Here is a 21361-nt window from a genome sequence, read left to right as displayed (position 1 = left end):
ACTCTCGTCTTTTCCCGAACTTGAAAAATCTCTAAAGGAGAAAATTGATGCAACCGCCATGTTAAAGGCCCTACCAGTTGAAGCCTTCCAGCGCTTCTGCCAACACTAGGAACAACGATTCAGGAGGTGTATAGCTGCTGAAGGGGACAGTATTATTGTTTGAAAAAAATTATAACTCTGATAGATGAAAATAAGTCACATTACTTTTCTCGCAAACTTCGTAAATAAATAAATGCGTGTGAGAAGGCTTTAGTTTACACCCTAAGCTGTTCGATATTTACACGGACCATGGTGTTCGCAGGGGGAATTATAAGATAAACACTGAGTTACAACTAACAGTTCGATCTTTCTAAAATCACTCAAATATGCTACCGATAAAACAGTGATTTGTTTTCAAGAGATGATTATATACAAAAAAGAGATTTATGAACTAAATGAAGTATGTATAGTATAAAAGATGAAAGTACTTTTCAGTCAATCGAAGTCAGTGGCATATTGTGGAAAACATTCAGTGAGAACGAAGATAGCAGTTAACGAATAAACAAATGAACAGGTAAAATATTTTAAGTATCACGGATGTAAAATATCGTATGAATACGAAGAAAATACAATAGCTAAATAGTTCTGGAAGCATGTGTGGAACATTTAATAGAACTTTAAACTGTAAAACATGAAAAGAAACAAACCCGAAGTTATGTAAAACAGTTGCATTGTCTACCTTATTTTACAGAAGTAAATCGTAGGTATTGAATAAAAACCAAGAAAAACAAATACGAGGAACTGACATGAGATTTCTTAGAGCGGCAAAGAGGTGTACGAGAATAGATGGAATACTAAATGAAAATACTAAAAGAATTTGCGAAATCTGAAATTGAAAGAAAATCTGGTTGAAAAAAATAAATAGAATCGACAATTACAAAGAACGGATGCAGAGATACTAGCACGTCAGAGAAAGGAAATTAAACCAAAAGGGAAAAAGAGGACCCGGCGAATAGAGAAGAAATGAGAACCGTAAACGGCAACGGATGGTCTACTACAGAAAGTGAAAAAGAGGAGGATCAGGAAGTAAAAGAAAATTGCTGAAGTTGTGGCAGTATGCGTCTACATTCTTGCAGGGCCAGAGAGAAATATCATCTCGTGACAATTACACTACTCGTCAGTGACTGGTAGTCGAACAGTTCACAGCTCTGATATTGGTATCATGTTCAACTACGCATGCCTGGAATCAAAAATTAATTTAGAACGGGCACTCTATTAAAATATTAGTGACGTGTGTTTTCTGATATCATTATTAAAAATCTGTGAACAGAATTAAAGGATTAATATTTTCTTACTCTCACTTACTTTGTGATGAGGACTGGTCTTGGCAGACGCTCTCTACTTGTGCTTGACAGTGTCACTGCGCTACAAGTTTACTATGTGATAGTGCAATTACATATTTCTACAATTTCACACTCTCGAAACTGGAGACAGACAAGCACGTGAGCATTACAAAGGTGGCCCGCATCTCGTGGTCGTGCGGTAGCGTTCTCGCTTCCCACGCCCGGGTTCCCGGGTTCGATTCCCTGCGGGGTCAGGGATTTTCTCTGCCTCGTGATGGCTGGGTGTTGTGTGCTGTCCTTAGGTTAGTTAGGTTTAAGTAGTTCTAAGTTCTAGGGGACTTATAACCACAGCAGTTGAGTCCCACAGTGCTCAGAGCCATTTTGAACCATTACAAAGGTGGAAGTTGCGCAGGCACTTGTAGTCTCAAAATCAGGGGCCGAGAGAAAGTTTTTATAGTGCATTAGGTCGGTGGGCTGTGAGTTGAAAATAACACGGAGTGTGTCCTTCATCCTTAAAGAGAGCCAGGAAATAGTAGCCACGTGGTCGGGTGATTCATGAACACCGGCGCCCACGTGAAAGTAGAAACCAGATAGGAGATCCAGAACGAAAGGCGCCAGACACCGGGGCAGGATTTACCTGGCAGAAGAGTGCAGTATGAATATTTACCTTGCTCCTCAGTCGTCATTACTTAACGTCACGTCACTATCTCGATATTTGGAACGCGCAGGATTAACGCAAGGCCTTAATCACTTAATGGCTGTGATTCTTGCAATTTTCGGTATGTCTTCACTAGCACAGGCTAGGAAAACCGCCAACGGGGAAGACAGTGACCGTCTTGTAAATAAAACATTTGTTTTGTTAATACAATAAAGTTACATCACAAGAAGTGTCCTATCACAACGCTAGTGAAGACAATTCATTTCATTATTCATCCTCAGTCCAGACAGTTGGCTTCATAACGGGATTCAACTTTTTACAGAGTCATTATCAGATGATATTAGAATACCAAGAATGCCCTATAAAGTCTTCAGATGGTATTTGAATCTGTTACATAGTAACTCGTCAAAGCAGAGCTTATAATTAGACAGGTTATTACGAGTATGTGGTGATTTGAACACCACCTGTTGATGATTTATGTAAGAAGTCGAATTTCGTTATGATACCAACAGTAGGAATCGAGAATGAAAAATAAAATGAGAGTTTTTCTTTAGTAGCGATGGTGTGGAATACATTCAGTGATATCAGTTGTATTTTTGTTACAAAACTGCAAAACCAGTATTCTACATTTTTAAAGCTGTGCAGTTGCAGCAGCGTAAATGTTGACTTCCCGTCCTCGATACTGCTAAGTACAGCTCATTTGTTTCCCATGCGTGAAAATTACGTCCCGTCCCAAACAATTTCATCCCCGGAGCTTTCAGTTACGGGCGGCCTGTGTACCTAATTTGAATTGAACATTTGGTGTAAGATAGCGAACACATATGCAGGTAGTAAAAACTTTTAAAAGACGCCGTTGTTGCGGGCTAATTTATTAAATAATTGTGATAATTCGAAGTTTTGCTTTATTTTGTAGCAGCTAGATTATCAACTTATATAGTTACGTAGGTGTAGGTTAAGCATCAGTATACTGAACTAGAACGAAATTCTGCTTAAGTTTCGTCACTTGTTGCCATTATTCGGTTTTCGAAGCAAAATGATGTTGTTGTGGTCTTCAGTCCTGAGACTGGTTTCATGCAGCTCTCCAAGCTACTCTACCCTGTGCAAGCTTCCTCATCTCCCAGTACCTACTGCAACTTACATCCTTCTGAATCTGCTTAGTGTATTTATCTCTTCGTCTCGCTCTACGATTTTTGCCCCCAACGCTGCCCTCAAATACTAAATTGGTGATCCCTTGATGCCTCAGAACATGTCCTACCAACCGATCCCTTCTTCTTGTCAAGTTGTGCCACAAACTCGTCTTCTCCCCAATTCTATTCAATACCTCATCATTAGTTACGTGATCTACCCATTCTTCTGTAGCACCACATTTCGAAAGCTTCTACTCTCTTCTTGTCCAAACTATTTATCGTCCACGTTTCACTTCCATGGCTACACTCCATACAACTACTTTCAGAAACGACTTCCTGACACTTAAATCTACACTCGATGTTAACAAATTTCTCTTCAAAAACGCTTTCCTTGCCATTGCCAGTCTACATAGAACCTTTTTTTCGATTCTTGAACCAAGTGTTAGTTATGACTAAGTTACGCTCAGTGCAAAATTCTACCAGGTGGCTTTCTCTTTCATTTCTTATCCCCAATCCATATTCACCCACTATGTTTCCTTCTCTCCCTTTTCCTACTATCGAATTCCAGTCACCCATGACTATTAAATTTTCGTCTCCGTTCACTACCTAAATAATTTCTTTTATCTCGTCATACATTTCATCAATTTCTTCGTCATCTGCAGAGCTAGTTGGCATATAAACTTGTACTACTGTAGTAGGCATGGGCTTCGTGTCTATCTTGGACACAATAATGCGTTCACTATGCTGTTTGTAGTAGCTTACCCGCACTCCTATTTTTGTATTCGTACGTGATTTAAGAACAGTTCCCTCTACAAAACTAATTTAAATATGACTTAAGTGGGATATTATACGAAGGTGACAAAAGTCATGGGATAGCGAAGGGCGCGTATACAGATCGCGGTAGTACCACCTACACAATGCTTAAAAGGCCAGAGTACTGGCAGTGCCGTCATTTGCATAGAGGTAATTCATCTGAAAAGGTTTCCGATGTGATTACGGCCGCATGACGAAAATTAAGACTTTGAACGCGAAATACTAGTTGGAGCTGGTCGCATCGTGCGTTCCACTTCGGAACTCGTTAGGGAATTCAGTATTCCGAGATTCACAGTGTATAAGAGATGCAGAGAATACCAAATCTGAGGCATTACCTCTCACCACAGATCACGCAGTGGCCGACGGCCTTCACTTAACGACAGAGAGCAGCGGCGTTTGCATAGAGTTGTCAGTGCTAATAGACAAGCAGCACTGCGTGAAATAATTTCAGAAATCAAAGTGGGACGTACGACGAACGTGTCTATTAGGACGGTGCGGCGAAAGTTGAAATTAATGAGCTACGACATCATAAAAATGGTTCAATTGGCTCTGAGCACTATGGGACTTAACTGCTGTGGTCATCAGTCACCTAGAACTTAGAACTACTTTAACGTAACTAATCTAAGGACATCACAGACATCCATGCCCGAGGCAGGATTAGAACCTGCAACCGTAGCTGTCGCGCGGTTCCAGACTGTAGCGCCTAGAACCGCTCGGCCACTTCGGCCGGTTACGGTATCAGACAACCGACGCGAGTGCATTTGCTAACAGTAGGACATCGCCTTCAGTGCCTCGTCTGTGCTCGTGGTCATATCGGTTGGATCGTAGACGACTGGAAAGCCGTGATCAGGTCACATAAGTCCAGATCTCTGTCAGTAAGAACTGAGGGTAGGTTTCGAGTGGGGCGCAGCCCCTCACGAAGCCGTGGACCGCAAGTTGTCAACTGTGCAAGCTGGTGACGGCTCCATAATAGTGTGGACTGTGTTTACAAGGACTGAGTCCTCTGGTCAAGGTGAACCGATAATTGACTGGAAATGGCTATGTTCGGCTACTTGGAGACCTTTCTATCCATTCACTTACTTCATATTCCCAAACAACGATGGGATTTTTTTGGATGACAGTGCACCATGTCATCGGGTTAAGATTGTTCGCTATTGGTCTGAAGAGCCTTCTGGATAATTTAAGTGAACGATCTGGCCACCCAGATCAACCGACTTAGGACATAATCTAGATACCAGTTTGTGCACAAAATCCTGCACCAGGATCTCTTCCGCGATTTTGGACAGCTGTAAACCCAGCGCGGCTCACTATTTCTGCAGGGGACTGTCAACGACTTGGTGGGTTGCCGCGTTACTCCGGGCAAAGAAAGGTCCAATACGATATTGGGTGGTATCCGATAACCTTTGTCACCTCAGTGTATTTTAAAGTAAATTTGTAGCATATTTTAGTAATTTTGCAATATCATGAGAGCAGTTAGAGAATTTTATTGTTGTATTCTGTGTAGTAACTGCCAACAAAGGAATTCCACTCGGCAGAAGCTTCATATAAAAGGAATTCGGTAATTTTTTGAGAAAAACTGAGACTCAGTACCTCGGTGCAGTTGCGAACCGACGGAGCTACTTGATATTATGGATACTTTATCTCTGTGCAAATAAACAGTAAAAAAAACACCGTGGTTCAAAATATAACTTAATGTAGCTTAAGAGTTTTGGTGCAGTTGCACTGCAAACGGACTGGGCGTACTGCGTTAGTACACTGACAGCTCGTTCGTCCTTACCCCAAAGAACAGAGAGGAGCACTTTTTTGGTAATTCAAAACATAATAGCATAGTTATATTTCTGTGATATTTGATTCCAGAAGGCGAACTTACTGAATAGACCGAAGTACGAATTTTCTGAAGTGAATAAACAATTCTTTACAAGATGTTCGATACACAAATCGTATCTTAATGTGACCCTCCACTAATGCATACTGCAAATGAACGTCGTAACGCTTTTGCCATAGAGTTTCTTATGTCCGGCTGACAGTATGTTGCGTCGCGTTGTAGTGAATAAAACTCTGTACGTGGCCTATGTTCTAGTGTAAACTGTGAGAGTGCTAAACTGCCACTATTCAACAGATTATTTTATTTCGGCGTCGTCTTGGTATTCATGTTTCCACAACGAATTGAAACTCTGTCGGAGATTATCACGGTCGTGATTCGATAAATTAGAAAGCACTTGACCTTTCAAGAAAACAATGCTTTAGCATTGAAGTTTGAGCTAATAATGTGCAACATACGTAGACATACGTAACAAAAGGCTTTTGAAACCACTGAAGCTGATAAATTTTGGGATCGGTGCCCAGAGGTAGTGTTCTAAGCGATATAATAACAGTAACTCCTTCTGTATAATAGCGGACAAGCAACTGACGAGTAACACACATGTACCCACATAACTTGGCAGCATTAGGAGATCTTCCATGAGAAAGAAGACAAACATGACAGATGAGCTTACGGTTTCTTTTTTAATAAACTGGTTGTTCAGCAGAAATATTAACAAAAGTAGGCCTATACGATTGGATTGAGAATTTAGTGAGGCTTTCGACGTAATAACACATTTCGGCATACATTAGTTAAGGGGAAATACAGTTGTGAAGTGCTTCAAGAATTTAGTACAGCACGAGTGATAATAGAGTATATAGGTTGAGGTATCATGTCAGAGCAAAGTAGTTAATTGAAAGCAACATAACAAATGTTCTACATTTTCATATCACATGGCAGTCGATTAATTTGAGGGTAGCAATGTTTTCTGGAAGTTGTTACTTCACAGGGTGTAACCGTGGCGGTCTCTTGAGTAATTTCGGTGAATATAGTCCCGATAATGTGGACACCCTGACTGGACACTATGATAGGAATGTAGCAATGGTACTGATGTGTTCGCAAGACCCAACGGGCTATAAGACGAAAGAAAAGACCATCGTAGCATCGAGTCCCTGATAAACAGGTACAGCCTCCATCCCGCTACCAACCAATCCTCAATACGTTGCATCGTCTTTTAAAGCTACGGAGTAGGTTGGAGAAATACGCTATACCACTTTTAATGACTTGGTATTTCCAGGAAATGCCGTGGTCCGAGGATAGCATGTTTGATTAGTAATAAAAACGTCCTCGGTCCCGATCTCGAATCTAGCCACCGCTAAAAAAATGAATAAAAATCAGCATTGCCTTCCGAAGACTTCCGGCATAAGAAGTCACCCTCGTTCTGGCAACGGCTTTGCCGAAGAGGGCGGAGGAGTCAACAGAGGTTCAGGGCACTTCTTGCCCTTGGGGTCGGAAACTGTTCCTAAACGTGGAATAATCGGCAACGATCAACGTTATGATGATGCAGAAGGCGATGATGCAGAAGGCAATGGAAACCACTGCATTACAAACACATAATGTGTACACACACGACATGTGGTTTCTAAGTGAAAAAATGTCATGATGCTGTCTTCTTTGGCAAAAGATTCCGGACTAGGCACCCGTCCGGATATCCGAGGAGCGGTAAGTGTGTGAGAAAAAGATCGAATAACTAAAGAAAAGGATAACGTTCTACCACAAAATTGAACGTGGTAACGAAGTATAAAATCTGAGAAGTGAAATGTAAAGGCTCAGTCTAGATATAGTGAAGATCACTGAAGAGAAATTGAAAGAAGACAAGAATTTCTGCCCAGATGAGTGTATGGCACATCAACTGTGCAGCGGCGTAACGGGCGTAGTAATCGTTCTGAATAGAAAGGTAGCGCTAAGAGTGTGTTACTGCGACGGAGTTGGTATCATCACAATCGTCAGAAAACCAGCACCGACGACGATAGTTCAGGTATACACGCCGAAGTCGCAAGCTGAAGATGGAGAGATAATGTATATGTGATAATGAACGGGTAGTTCAGTACGTAATCGGAGATGAAAATCTAATAGTCAAGGGCAACAGGAATGCGGTTGTGTGGAAAGTAACTGAAGAAACAGTTACAGGACACTGTGGGCTTGGTAGTGGGAATGAGAGAGGAGAAAGACTACTTCAGTTCTGTGATAAATTTCAGTTAGTAACAGCGAATATTCTGTTCAAGAATCACCAGAGAAGCAGGTACACTTTGAAAAGGGCCCGAGATACGGGAAAATTTCAGTTGGGTTACAGCATAATCACGCAAAGATTCCGAAATCACATACTGGATTGTAAATCGTACACAGGAGCAGATAGAGACTCAGATCACTATATAGTGGCGATGAAGAGGAGGTAGAAATTTGAGACTAGTCAGGAAGAATCAATATTCAAAGGAGAGATACGGAAGAAGTAAACGATGAAGAGATCCGCTTGATGTTCTCTGAAACTATAGATATTGCGATACTAAACAGCTCAATAGGCAGTTGAAGAAAAACGAACATACCTTAAAAGGGCAATCACAGAAGTTGGAAAGAAAACCATGGGTGCACAGAAGTTAACAGCGACCAAAAAAAAGGGGTAACAGAAGAAACACTTCAGTTGATCGAAGAAAGAACGAAGCACAAAAACGTTCAGAGAAATGCAGGAACATAGAAATACAAGTCAGTTGGAATGAAATAAACTGGAAGCGTGAGTAACTCATGACGAAATGGCTGCCTGAAAAATGTGAAGAAATCTAAAAAGAAATGATTATCGGAAGATCGGAAGGAAGATTAACCATATAGAAAAGTCAAAACAGGCTTCGGTGAAATTAAAAGCAAGTGGTATTCCACTGTTAAATGCAGAGGATAGAGCGGATAGGTGGAAAGAGTACATTGAAGACCTCCACGAGGCGGAAGATTTGTCTGATGTGATAAAAAAAGAAGCAGGAGTTGATTTAGAAGAGATAGGAGACACAGTATTAGAATCAGAATTTGAAAGAGATTTGGGAGACTTAAGAACAAATAAGGCGGACGGTATAGATAATACTGTATGTGAATTTCTAAAATCATTTGGGGACGTGGCAAACAAAATTCCCGTTAGTGTGTAGCCTGTATGAATCTGGCGATATACCATCTGACTTTTGACCACACAATTCGGAAGAATGCAAGTGTGGACAGGTTCGTAAATTGTCGCACAAGCTGTTTAACAGCTCATGCATCCAAATTGCTGACAAGAATAATATATACAAGAATGGAAAAGAAAACTGAGTATGTGTTAGATCACGATCAGTTTCACTTTAAGAAAGATAAAGGTAACAGAGTGGCAATTCTGACGTTCAGGTTGCTAATGGAAGCGAGATTAAAGAAAAATCAAGACACGTTTATAGGATTTGTCGATCTCAAGAAAGCGTTCGACAATGTTAAGCGGTCCAAGATGTTCGAAATTCTGAGAGAAATATGGGTAAGCTCTAGGCAGAGAACGGAAACATAAAACATGTAAAAGAGCCAAGAAGGAGTAATAAGAGTGCAAACGAAGAAGCAAATGCTTGGATTAAAAAGGGTGTAAGATAAGAACGTATTCTTTCGCCCCTACCGTTCAATCTGTACATCGATTTAACAATGATGGAACTAAAAGAAAGTTTCAGGAGAGGAATTAAAATTCAGGGTGAAATGATATCAGTGATACGATTCGCTGATGACATTGCCACCCTGAGTAAAAGCGAAGAGGAACTACACGATATGCAGAATGGAATAAACAGTCTAATGAGTACAGAATACGGATTGAGAGTAAGACGAAAGTAATGAGAAGAGGCAGAAACCAGAATAGTGAGAAAATATCAGGATTGACGATCACGAGGTAGATGAAGTTAATGAATTCTGCTGCCTAGGCAGCAAAATAACAAATGACGGACGGAGCAAGGAGGATATAAAAAACAGAGTAACACTGGCAAAAACGGCATTCATGGCCAAGAGATGTCCACTAGTGTGAATCATAGGCCTTAATTCGATGGAGAAATTTATGGGAATGTACGTTTGGAGCACAGCATTGTATGGTACTGGAACATGGACTGTGGGAAAACCATAACATTTGAGATGTGATGCTGCAGACGAATGTTGAAAATTAGGAGGAGTGATAAGATGAGGAATGAGGAGGTTCTGCGCAAAGTCTGTGAGAATAGGAATATGTGCGAAACATTGACCAGGAGAAAGTACAGGGTGATAAGACCTCTGTTAAGACGTCAGGGAATGACTTCCATGGTACTACAGGAACTAGATGGAAAAACTGTAGCCGAAGACAGAGAGATTGGAGTACATCCGGGAAGTAATTGAGGACGTAGTTTGTAAGTGCTACTCCGAGATCAAGATGTTGGCACAGGAGGGGAATTCGTGGCGGGCCGCATCAGACCAGTCAGAAAACTAAAAAAAATTCTAGGAAGTTGCCCACATCCTGGCCTCTGCACCAGTTGCTCCGGGATCGATAGAATGTTTTGTTCTATACTGCCGCAACCAACCGACTTTAAATGTAATCGACGTGGATGGTCTTGTGAGACAGTCAGAGTTGCAATAATCTTATGGGACAAACCAAGTAGAATAAGGGCACTTGATGCCTCTATAATCCCACTTACCCAGTTTGTAAGAACCGATGACGATGACGACGACGACGACGATGACAATGACGACGACGACAGTGATCATGATTATAATATTCCCCTTTCTCAAACCAGTCTTGTATGGGCTTGGATTTATGAACAGGACCATCTCCGCAACGTTCACAGAACCACCCTTACCACTACGAATAACAGAGATGCGTAATTCCCAGCTCAGCATGAGCATTTCCATTGTTCTGAAGTGTGGCTAAAACATGTTTAGAACCACCGTAATCAACGCTCAGCATCCTATCACGTACAACTAAATTACGTGCTACAAAGTCCGACTAAACAGTGTAACGGGACTCGTATTTGAGTAAATTTGGTTTCATACTCTCCACAGTTCGATTTTCCGTGCCTTCCCCACAGAGAATAAGGTAGAAACAGTGACGACTTCTTTGAAAAAAGAGAGGACCTATTTACTTCACATTTTATCTCGAAACTGTATGCCCTTTCTCTCTAAGACTTCGTCTTGTGTACTTTGTTATTCTTTTTTTATATAGTTCTTGGTTAGTGGTAGAGACGTACTTATCGATGAAAACCGGGAATGGAAGAAGTAAATCCCTCACCAGCTCAAACAGTTGAATTCAGTTACCTTCGGTCTTTGTTTAATTGAGGTTTGGAAACAAACGACTTAACCTTCTGAGATACTTTGCGTATTTCTACTAGGTAATGTTTCAATGAATAATTTCCTGGGGTAACTCGCAACTTAGAAAGAAAATATTGATTGCACAACAGTGAAGAAATACGTATGGTCGTCACGGATATCATGTAGCTACCTGTTAAGGGGATCGGCAATTTAACTGCGCCGTCACAATGCATACTTTAGGTGATGATAGTCATCATGAGTAATACCTCAAAAGTTGAACAGTGATGTATAAACCTACAACACCTGAGGGAGGAAGACCTTTGATCCGGAACTGAAACCAGGAACTCAATACGCAGCAACAGAAATTTTTGATCTTATGCCTAGTATCATAAAATGTCTGACACTCAGCAAGACAAGTTTTAAAAATTTTAAAATCATTTATACTCCTACAACTTGAATTCTATTGATGAATGTCTATTTAAAAATTGATGCGAGTAGAAAATAAACAAAAGAAGAACTGGTAGCCTGCGAAAAAGTATTTTTACCGTAGTTCACGAGTATGACTAAGAACTGGTTCATTAATGTTAATACTAATCATGTATAATTATCCTGTAAACTGACACTGACTCGTTCCACATTATTTCGATAAAAGAATCGTTCAAATGATCTAAAGCACACGTAATTAACTTCCTCCTAGGCTAAAGACGAGTTACTGGAAATGTTAATCTTTGGTCTGTAAAGAATTTTATTACTTTGAAATCCCGGCCTTCCGTTGCAAACGGAAGGTCTTGGTGTATCCTGTCTGTCAAGTACACTTCTACGAGCGTCGTTGAAGCTGTTGTTTATTGCTGCCTAATATTTTCGTCGTATCCTTAAATCAACCAATGTCGTGAGCCTGAAATTTTGTGTGTAACTCACGGATGAAATCGTATCCTTAAATCAACCAATTATTCGTGAGCCTGAAATTTTGTTTGAAACTCACGGATGAAATATGTGAGCAGTGACGATCTTACATCTTTGAATTTCACCCAAGTAATTTTAATAAGTTCGGCAGAGCGAGTTTTATTTTCATCAAGAGTGTCCACCCTTATACGGCACAGCCCTTAGATCCGTTTAGAGTCTGTTTCTCTTAAATGTGGTGTTTATTAGTGGCACGCTACTACATCAAGGCGTCTTACAAAAAAAAATATTACATCTCAATGTCCATCATATACGTTATTTAAACTTACTGAATCGAGGTTCGCCTACCACACACAGCTATTTTTAATAAAGTGATAACAGCACGTTTCGTGCCAGTCTTTTCTAGGAAACGTCGAGAACATGTTTCTTTTCTCAGGTGAAAGAATCTTGTTTGAATTTTTTGTAAGAGAAGTTTTTGTCTTCTGTTCAGGGAGCCACAGACAGCATATTGTCTTCCTGTCGCGCCTTAAGTATCATAAATTTTTGACATACCTGTACTCTTTGTCAATCGCTACCGTAAAAGGAAGCCGTTTGTTTAAAACTTTCATGCTGGATACTTACGTACCTCTTAAGCAGGGCAGTACTGTGAACAGGACCACGACCTGAAAGATTATTTCAGCATACATTAGAAACAACCAATAAAATGCTTCCTAGCTGCCGGGTACTAAGTCAAATCTTCTGCTGGACTAAGGAACCAAGTGATAATTGTCGATAGTGACAGAAATAATGTTACACTGTGGCCTCATAGGGTAGTAGTGTGCGTTACAAACTGACAAAGTGACTTGGATCACAATCTCGTAATGCCTTAAAGAAATGATCCCCGTCTGTATTATGATTTCGAGAACAGGCGCCATGCAACTTTCAGTTTGTGTAATGGAAGTTTGTCTTTAAAAGAGAAATTATGATCCTTTACGTCACAAAACGTATATTCTAGAAACGTATTGCATGAAAAGTATTTTTAAATTAATATTCCCTCATAGTTGCATTTAATTCTTTTTTATAACTTTACGTGAGCTGTGCCCACGTGGCTGAAAGTCTCTCAGACATACAGGATGTAGGTACGAGATGCTGATAAAAGATTCGAAAGCACGAACATCGCACGGGACCGGAGATATTTGAAGTTAAAAGAAAGGTTATTAGTAACAATGTAGTATGTAGTAAACTCTTGATCGACGTAATGAGGGAACTAATTACTGTACTGCTATCCAGATCGGGTTTCTCGTGGTTATCTAATGCTTTTATGACAAATGCCACGACTATTTCTTTGAGTCCGCAGCTCGTGGTCGTGAGGTAGCGTTCTCGCTTCCCACGCCCGGGTTCGATTCCCGGCGGGGTCAGGGATTTTCTCTGCCTCGTGATGACTGGGTGTTGTGTGATGTCCTTAGGTTAGTTAGGTTTAAGTAGTTCTAAGTTCTAGGGGACTGATGACCATAGATGTTAAGTCCCATAGTGCTCAGAGCCATTTGAACCATTTTTTATTTCTTTGAACGGCTGGTCCCGGCGGAGGTTAGAGTCCTCCCTTAGGCATGGGTGTGTGTGTGTTTGTCCTTAGGATAATTTAGGTTAAGTAGTCTGTAAGCTTAGAGACTGATGACCTTAGAAGTTAAGTCCCATAAGATTTCACACACATTTTGAACATTTTTTTTTTTTTTTTGTTTCTTTGAAAGCAGCAGATTTGCCCAGTCAGAAGATATAGCTCATCACTAGCTATTTCACCATCTATGGGACGTGAGCCATAATCATTTCTTTCCTCGACAACACAGAAATGGAATGGCAGTCGGCAACAGAAAATCCATGTGATGATAAGTAAGGACTGGCCGCCGGCTGTTAACGAAAGGGCTTTCAGTATGTGCCTTGTTTTCTGAATGGTACCACCACCACAGGAATATATTAGATAAATGACAATATGGACGTGGACATAGCCGTAGCCTCCCAAAGGCTTTATTCGTAAGAACACTACTAAACCAATTCTCAGAGCCTTAGGTGCCATTAGAAGTATTAGAAACGGCCTGTTGTAATGTTGTATCTGAGGTTAAAGATTCGAAATTCCGAGAATCCAACCTGTTTGTAACCCGCTCTTCTCACCAGAAGCATTTAAGCGGATGGTAAGAAAAGAAGTCCGTATTTTCTCAACAAGAAATAAAATTGAAGATGAACGATGTAATCGGAAAACCTACTCTCGTGAAGCACGTGAGGGATCTTAAGAAGAAATGAGGTGCGAAGTGTGTCGTCAGTTTCTTTGTGTTTTTGTACTCAAATCTGTTTCTAATTTTTACATTATGAAACCACTGTCACACTAATGTATAGCTACTGAGAGTAGATTCCTGATTAAAAAGCAAACAATAACACTGCAAAAACAAAGGAAAAGAAATAAACTACAAACATTCGATATTCATACAACGTCTACTGGCGTCTTATTTTGAATAAATATCATTGAGAAATGCAACGTTTAGTAAAGATAACTTCTGGAAATGATTTTACAGAGGATAAACATGAACACAAGATTGTATTTTCCATAACTAAAATACGTGTTTTTCTGTGTTACTAAATAGAGACATTGATATCAAAACATTTGAAAAACAGGTTTCATCAAAATTCGTTCTTGATATAGATGACTATCATTGATGGTTCAAATGGCTCTAATTGAAATTAAGTTTTTCCCCAGAGTAAATCGATTCCACATTCAAAATATTTACAAAGTATCGCTGCCATACGATACTTACAGCCCACTTTGGACCTCAGTGAGTACTCTAATTACAACCGCCCGGTATTCAGTGCTGCATCTAGACGATCAACAATATTGAGAATATTTTGCGAATGTTCAATAATATTAATCGTCTCTGAGAGAGATTAAGAGGTTGCGCAATAATACTGAGAACGTTAAAAACATTGGAAATGTGTTGTGGTGTCTGAAAATATTGTGCCGTATGTGGGCGCGAGACGAAAACGAAGGAGGATGGGTTATTAGGTTTTCTCTTGTTGCGTGGAAAGTAAGTCCAAAATAAGATGAAAGACTATTAGTTCAAATGATTCAAATGGCTCTCAGCATTATGGGACTTAACATCTGAAGTCATCAGTCTCCTAGAAATTTTAAAAAAATCTTTAGTTTCAGTACGTAATAATTATACAATATACGAATGATCAAAAGGTGGGAGCCCGTCTCTTGCCCTAGACCGTCTCCTCTGACACGGGGAGGGGGGGGGGTGGGGGTGGGGGCAAAGAACGCAGGTCGCCCACCGACCTCGCCCGAAGGCCAAGGGCACTCACGAACTGCTGGGTTCAACGCGCCGTCGCCAGCGTACTGGTCCCCATCGGTGGCTCCGTCATCGACGATTTTACGCGACGCTCCTCGGCAAGTGCACCCCGCACTCCCTTAGAACTTAGAACTACTTAAACCTAACTAACCTAAGGACATCACACACATCCATGCCCGAGGCAGGATTCGAACGTGCGACCGTAGCGGTCACGCGGCTACAGACTCAATCGCCTAGAACCACTCGTCCACAGCGGCCGGCAAGACTATTAGTATTACAGTGCATCGAAATGTGTAAATCATTGCTGGCATTGTGGAATGTTACGCCAGAATGCACACTCATATAATTTGTTGCTCAGAAAATGTAGGGAACGGCCACGAAGACAGGTTTCTAAAAATTTCATTAATGGAATTTTATAAATAAAAGCTTAAAGACGTTCATCGGTGCGCTCACTTTATCTAGTCCCACATAATCGTTTAATTAACGTACTAATGCATGACACGTTCCCATAATTATGCCTCAAAAATGATAAGTTCCAACTGCACCTGTAAACTTGAATTCTTCGAAAGAACTGCCAGTAGCAGGGTATCGTAGCTAAACGGTGATTGCTCTTCCCGTGATGTAACTGCTTCTGTCATTGTTTCATTTCGTTTTTTGATGATGGGGATATGGGTGACAGCAGAAATTTATCTGTAGTTTGGGGGAGGGAGGTGGCGGAGGGGGGGGGGGGCAGGGGGAGGGTGGACGAGGGGGCGGGCGGCGCTGATATATTTCCCGTAGAATATCAAATGATGATTTTTTTTTACTGTCAACCTCAGTCCTCTCAACAAGTTTCTCTGGGTGGTCTTTGACGCTCCAATTTTTCCTCCACCTTTTTCCTCTAACTGAAAGAAAGTAAAGCAAGTATCACAGTAGTAGCGTGTATATCATCCAGTGCTACGAATCATTGTATTATAGAACAATATTATTGACAACGTAATTGGCAGTTTTATTGACTAGTCTAGGGGCAACATCAATAATACTGTACAGTAGTATTGTGTAATACTATAAACCATCAAAGGACCGCTTAATAACAAATAAACACTTGTGACGTTGCTCTGTACGGAATTATAGCCTCTGCTCTTAAAAGTGAGCTATTTTATTCCATTTATCGCTCTTTTCCTCAGATCTGAAGGTGGTCAGTACCAACAACCTTCTACGAGTGCCAGCGACCTCTCAGATCTGGCCATGGAGTTCACGCCGCCCACAGCCGAACAAATTGTCCGAGCTCGTCAGAACGTCGGTGCCGACGAAAACAGCATTAAGGAGGCCAAGGAAATTCTCCTAAGCTGGCTGAAGACACAGCCGCATTTGCCCGATGCCATAGGTAAGGCTTAAGTCTGGGTTCATCCCTTATTTCTTTGTTGTCATGGAGTTCCGCAAAGTCACATCTCAACTGAAGGCTGCTACAGTGCGAAGACAACTGAGGTCGGCCCTGCGAGTCTACATCACCACCTGTGTTTAACCTCTGTTTCGCAATTCTCAGTGAACCACTCGTTAAGATTTGTAGCAAACAAACAGCACAGCAGAATGTTCGAAACGGGAGAGGGTCGCCACCTTCCAGCAAAGTTAAGGATTTTAATAAGTTTCATTATTAACATACTTAACCACTTAATGTACAGTATATTAACGAATTACGCATTTGACTGTATACCTAATCTTAATCCTAGATTAAACCTACAAATACTCTTGGATTAACCTAATCCCGAAGAAAGAAATTTAGCGTTAAAGCTAATTATCACCGCTTGCTGTTACCAGTATGTAACCTGACCTAAGCTGCATCGGGCGAGAAAAGTGGTCTATCCAAACGTGGTCCATCCAAACGAAGCGTCGGCCAAGAAGTCAGATGCCCCAGAGTCTAACGAGAATTGAGAGAGATTCACTCTGGAAAAGTACAGCTTTCTTCATTTGAACGGAAGAGAACAACAGCCCAGCCTCTCCATTCGGAAACTGCCATTCTCCGCCTGGAGCAAGTTTCCCATGTGTGTGTACTTTGTATCTTCATACAACTGATGCCTTCGATGGTACGACCTGCGCATCTGCGTAGAAGTTCATGTATTTCACACAAAATCATGTGGAGTACTCTACTAATTCACGTAGATCAAATAGATTATTTAAACATCTTGTCCAGGAATGTAGCAAATGCATGACATGAACTCTGACTTTAATATAACTTATTTACCAACCACTTTCAGTCCATGTGCCTGTTCACGATAGCTGGTTACATAAATGCGTATTTGAATATTGTGAACGTGGTCCTGGATTGAAACCGGCTGGTAACTAAGTTGCCCTACAGTCTGAATTCATATTATGCATTTCCAACAGGTGAGCCTCTGCGAAAGTTTTGGGCGAGGAGCTATTAACGCCGGGATGGTCTTGCAAATTATGTCTGAAGTGGCACCGCTTGTGGTAAACTTAACGAAATCGTTGCAAAAAAAAATGGTTCAAATGGCTCTGAGCACTATGGGACTCAACATCTGTGGTCATAAGTCCCCTAGAACTTAGAACTACTTAAACCTAACTAACCTAAGGACATCACACACATCCATGCCCGAGGCAGGATTCGAACCTGCGACCGTAGCGGTCTTGCGGTTCCAGACTGAAGCGCCTTTAACCGCACGGCCACACCGGCCGGCGAAATCGTTGCACTGTTAGCACTTTGGCAAATGGCAGAACGTCACACTCAGTTTCGATATGGTGACCCATCCAATGTAAACAAAGTTCCTTAGAATTTTTTATCATTGAAACGGAGCCCATACTGTTATTTTTTGGAATATTTTGTGCAGTTTAAAATGAAGAGATTCATTGTACAAAATATTATTTGTTGTTATTTCGCACTGCTGGTATTTTCATGACACTTTACAAAACATTGACACAGAAACCAGAGGTACAAAATTTACATTCTGTACTATCAAATAATTATAAAAATTGAACTAAAACCTTCAAAAATTGCAAGACAAGAGGTGTAACTGCGTATTAAATCTACTGTACGCAAATAATTACACAGATAATCGGTGATTTGATAACCATACACAAAATGTTTGCAGCGGAGTGTGCACTGATATGAAACTTACTGTGAAGTTTGGAAGGTAGGAGATGAGGTACTAGAGGAACTAAAGCTGTGAGGAGGGTTCGTGAGGTTTGTTTGGGCAGCTCAGTCCGTAGAGCACTTGCCTGCGAAAGACAAATATTCAGAGTTAGTTTCGATCCGGCATGTAGTTATGATATCCCAGGAGATTTCATATCAGCGCACACTCCACTGTAGACTGAAACTTTCATTCTACATCTACAAAAGATCATATTAACAAGTTATGCAAGTATGACCAACTGGAAACAATTGCTTATTATTAAAAAAAGCACCTACTGGCATTGAAATTGCAACAGAAGCAGCGATTTATTTTTGTCTGACATGTAAACCTTTCTTCATTTCTCTTGTTGCCATTTTAAAATTAGTTTCTTTTGCAAAAACGCAGTAGGTTTACACCATTTCATCTCACTATTACGATAATGTAGTTGTATTTGCGACAGAATTCAGGCATGGTATGTTATTAATTAAGGAATAAGGTCAGAAGCTCATGATAAGAATAGAAATAAACGTCTGATTCCTTCAGGTACATTGTTGTAAGCTCATGCTAATTTCCATTTCACCGAGTGTCGATGACCCTTGAAGTAAGCACTCATTTCATTGAGAAAGTCCGTGTTACTCGTATATCACAGTAGATACCAGAGCTTTGGCTGTTAAATACATGGCAAAATATTTTCCGCCTTACGTGCTGCCATTTTCCAAAAAAATCGTTTCGATATCCCGAACAGTTTCAGATGTCAGGAATGCTATGAATGTTTCACTTTCACTAAATCAATAATTTTTTGTGCTGGCAATTACAAGGGAGGGCTCTATACATTTTCTCGAGTTTGGAAACAGGTACATATCTCACGTAAAATTTAAATAGGTCAGTAACTATTAACATTAACGAAATGATAAACAGTTAATAATGAAGCTGATAAATAAGGCTATAAAACACGACAGAACAAAATTTGCTTCCGAAATGGTTTGAGAAAGACTACTGAGCATCTATAGTGCGAACTGTTCCGGAAATGGAGCCAAAAGGAGGTGAGAATTTCGGTCATAGCAGATGAAATGTGCAGCTCAACAGGCGACAAGAAACTGAGGTGGCCGCCCCTTTGTACAGGGCGGATGCAATCGCCCAGAACTGAGAACGACAATGCTTCTCCATGCAGGGGCCAAGTTATCTTATGAACAGCTCTACTAGGCATATCTCAGGGTATGTAGTCTCACGAATCTAATAGAGGGGTCAGTCATGTTTGGGACAGTATCATGTACTGATGTCAGATGCGTTTCGTCCTTAATGGAGAGTGCCCGGTGGTGACGATGACTCGGGCGCCCTCTGAAGAACGCAGTTGCGCTCTGGGGTTTAAGTGGGTGGCGGTGGAAGTCCAGTAGACCGAGTAGAAACGCTGTGGCCTGTTCAGTTGCGGTACTTGATGTGTCGTGGCTCAGGGAGGCGATCTCGCCTCTGTCCATTGTGTCAGTCTGCAGCTGATGTACGGGCATCTGCCCTCGATGCTGATCAGCCGACCTGCATTGCTGACAGAAGGCTCGTGGCATGCGGTGGCCTCCTGTTGGCTGTGGCTGTACCGTCAGTGGCGGCCTACAATCGCGCCAAAAGGCATTGGAACAGCTACATTTTAGTGGCTGTAAGTTAAACGAAACATATATTTCAGAACAGAACCCAGACACGTGCCACCTTACATTACATAGGTTACAAATATGTCCAAATCACCTGTCCTTAAAGTAACATACAGTGTTATGAAAATAAACATCGCTCTTCTGCATCCAAAAAAGTATTGGCACACGCGTATGAATCGGAGAGTGCGTTCGTTTTCTTCATTGAAGTTCACCTTCTAATAGCTAGTGTGCATCCCTTTAGCATCTATAACAGCACATAAACGCCTAGGAATGCTTTTTGTTAAATTCTGGTTGATGTCAGGGGTAATTTTCGCCCATTCCTCAAAGAGCCCTTTCTCCAAGTCGTTTTTACCGGACGGACTCCTTTTTCTGACTTATGTTTCAAGATGAGCCCACAGTTTCTCAATGCGGTTCAAATCAGGGCTCTGAGTTGGTGTTAGAACCCTTCTGGGGCCATTGTACAGTAACCACTGCCAGGTTTTCATGGCGGTATGTTTTGGGTCGTTGCCTTGCTTGAAATGAAACACCCCAATGTATGTGCACTAGAGTGTAAATTACCTCGCAACACGTCGATGTATCTCATATGATCCATTGTACCGCGGATTACAGCTAGATTCCCAACGCTGGACGCCGCCATACAGCCCCAGACCATGATACCGCCCCCATCGTGTTTCACTGTGGAATGCATGTGTTTGATGTCGAGGTGTGTATTCGGCTTTGGCCAAACTTTCTTTCTTGCATCAAATTCGAACACATTGAACTTAGATTCGTCGCTAAATATCACAGTGTTCCAAAACTCCATCGGCTTGCTGATGTAGTCCTTAGCAAACTGAACACGTTTCTGCCTGTTAATTTCCGATATGTATGGCTTTTTCCTGGGAGAACGTCCATGCATGTCAGCCTCATTCAACACATTTCGTATAGTTTGAACACTAACCGTCTTATTGGACGTTGTCTGAACAACCTCAGCAATAGTTGCGGGACTTGTAGCAGGTTCCTTCCGAGCAAGTGCGATGATACGGCGACGCTCTCGGGTTGTAAGCACTTTTGAACGTCCAGGACGACACTTATTCACTGTTGTTCCAGTCTCTTTATATTTATGAATGATGGCTCGTACCGTGGTGTATCTAACAGACACCTCTGCTCCGATATGTCGATAGCTTCTCCCTTGTGAATGGAGCAATACCAATCTCTCTGGCCGGCCGCGGTGGTCTAGCGGTTCTAGGCGCTCAGTCAGGAACCGCGCGACTGCTACGGTCGCAGGTTCGAATCCTGCCTAGGGCATGGATGTGTGTGAGGTCCTTAGGTTAGTTAGGTTTAAGTAGTTCTAAGTTCTAGGGGACTGATGACCACAGATGTTAAG

General features: G+C 41.3%; 1 protein-coding gene across 2 annotated transcripts in view; it reads left to right on the top strand.

The window, feature by feature from the left end:
* The window catches only part of LOC124612719 (alpha-tocopherol transfer protein-like), a 104979-nt gene that overhangs the window by 15525 nt on the left and 68093 nt on the right, over positions 1-21361 (top strand). For both annotated transcript variants that reach the window (XM_047141078.1, XM_047141076.1), the window contains exon 2: positions 16418-16617. In XM_047141078.1, the coding sequence (XP_046997034.1) occupies positions 16479-16617 (139 nt within the window). In that variant the 5' untranslated portion in view covers positions 16418-16478. The remainder of the gene's footprint in view (positions 1-16417; positions 16618-21361) is intronic.

This window comes from Schistocerca americana, chromosome 4, assembly GCF_021461395.2.
Source record: "Schistocerca americana isolate TAMUIC-IGC-003095 chromosome 4, iqSchAmer2.1, whole genome shotgun sequence".
In the NCBI taxonomy this organism is placed as follows: Eukaryota; Metazoa; Arthropoda; class Insecta; order Orthoptera; family Acrididae; genus Schistocerca; species Schistocerca americana.
Note: the sequence above shows the minus strand (reverse complement) of the source record. Positions and strands in the feature narration are given on the sequence as shown.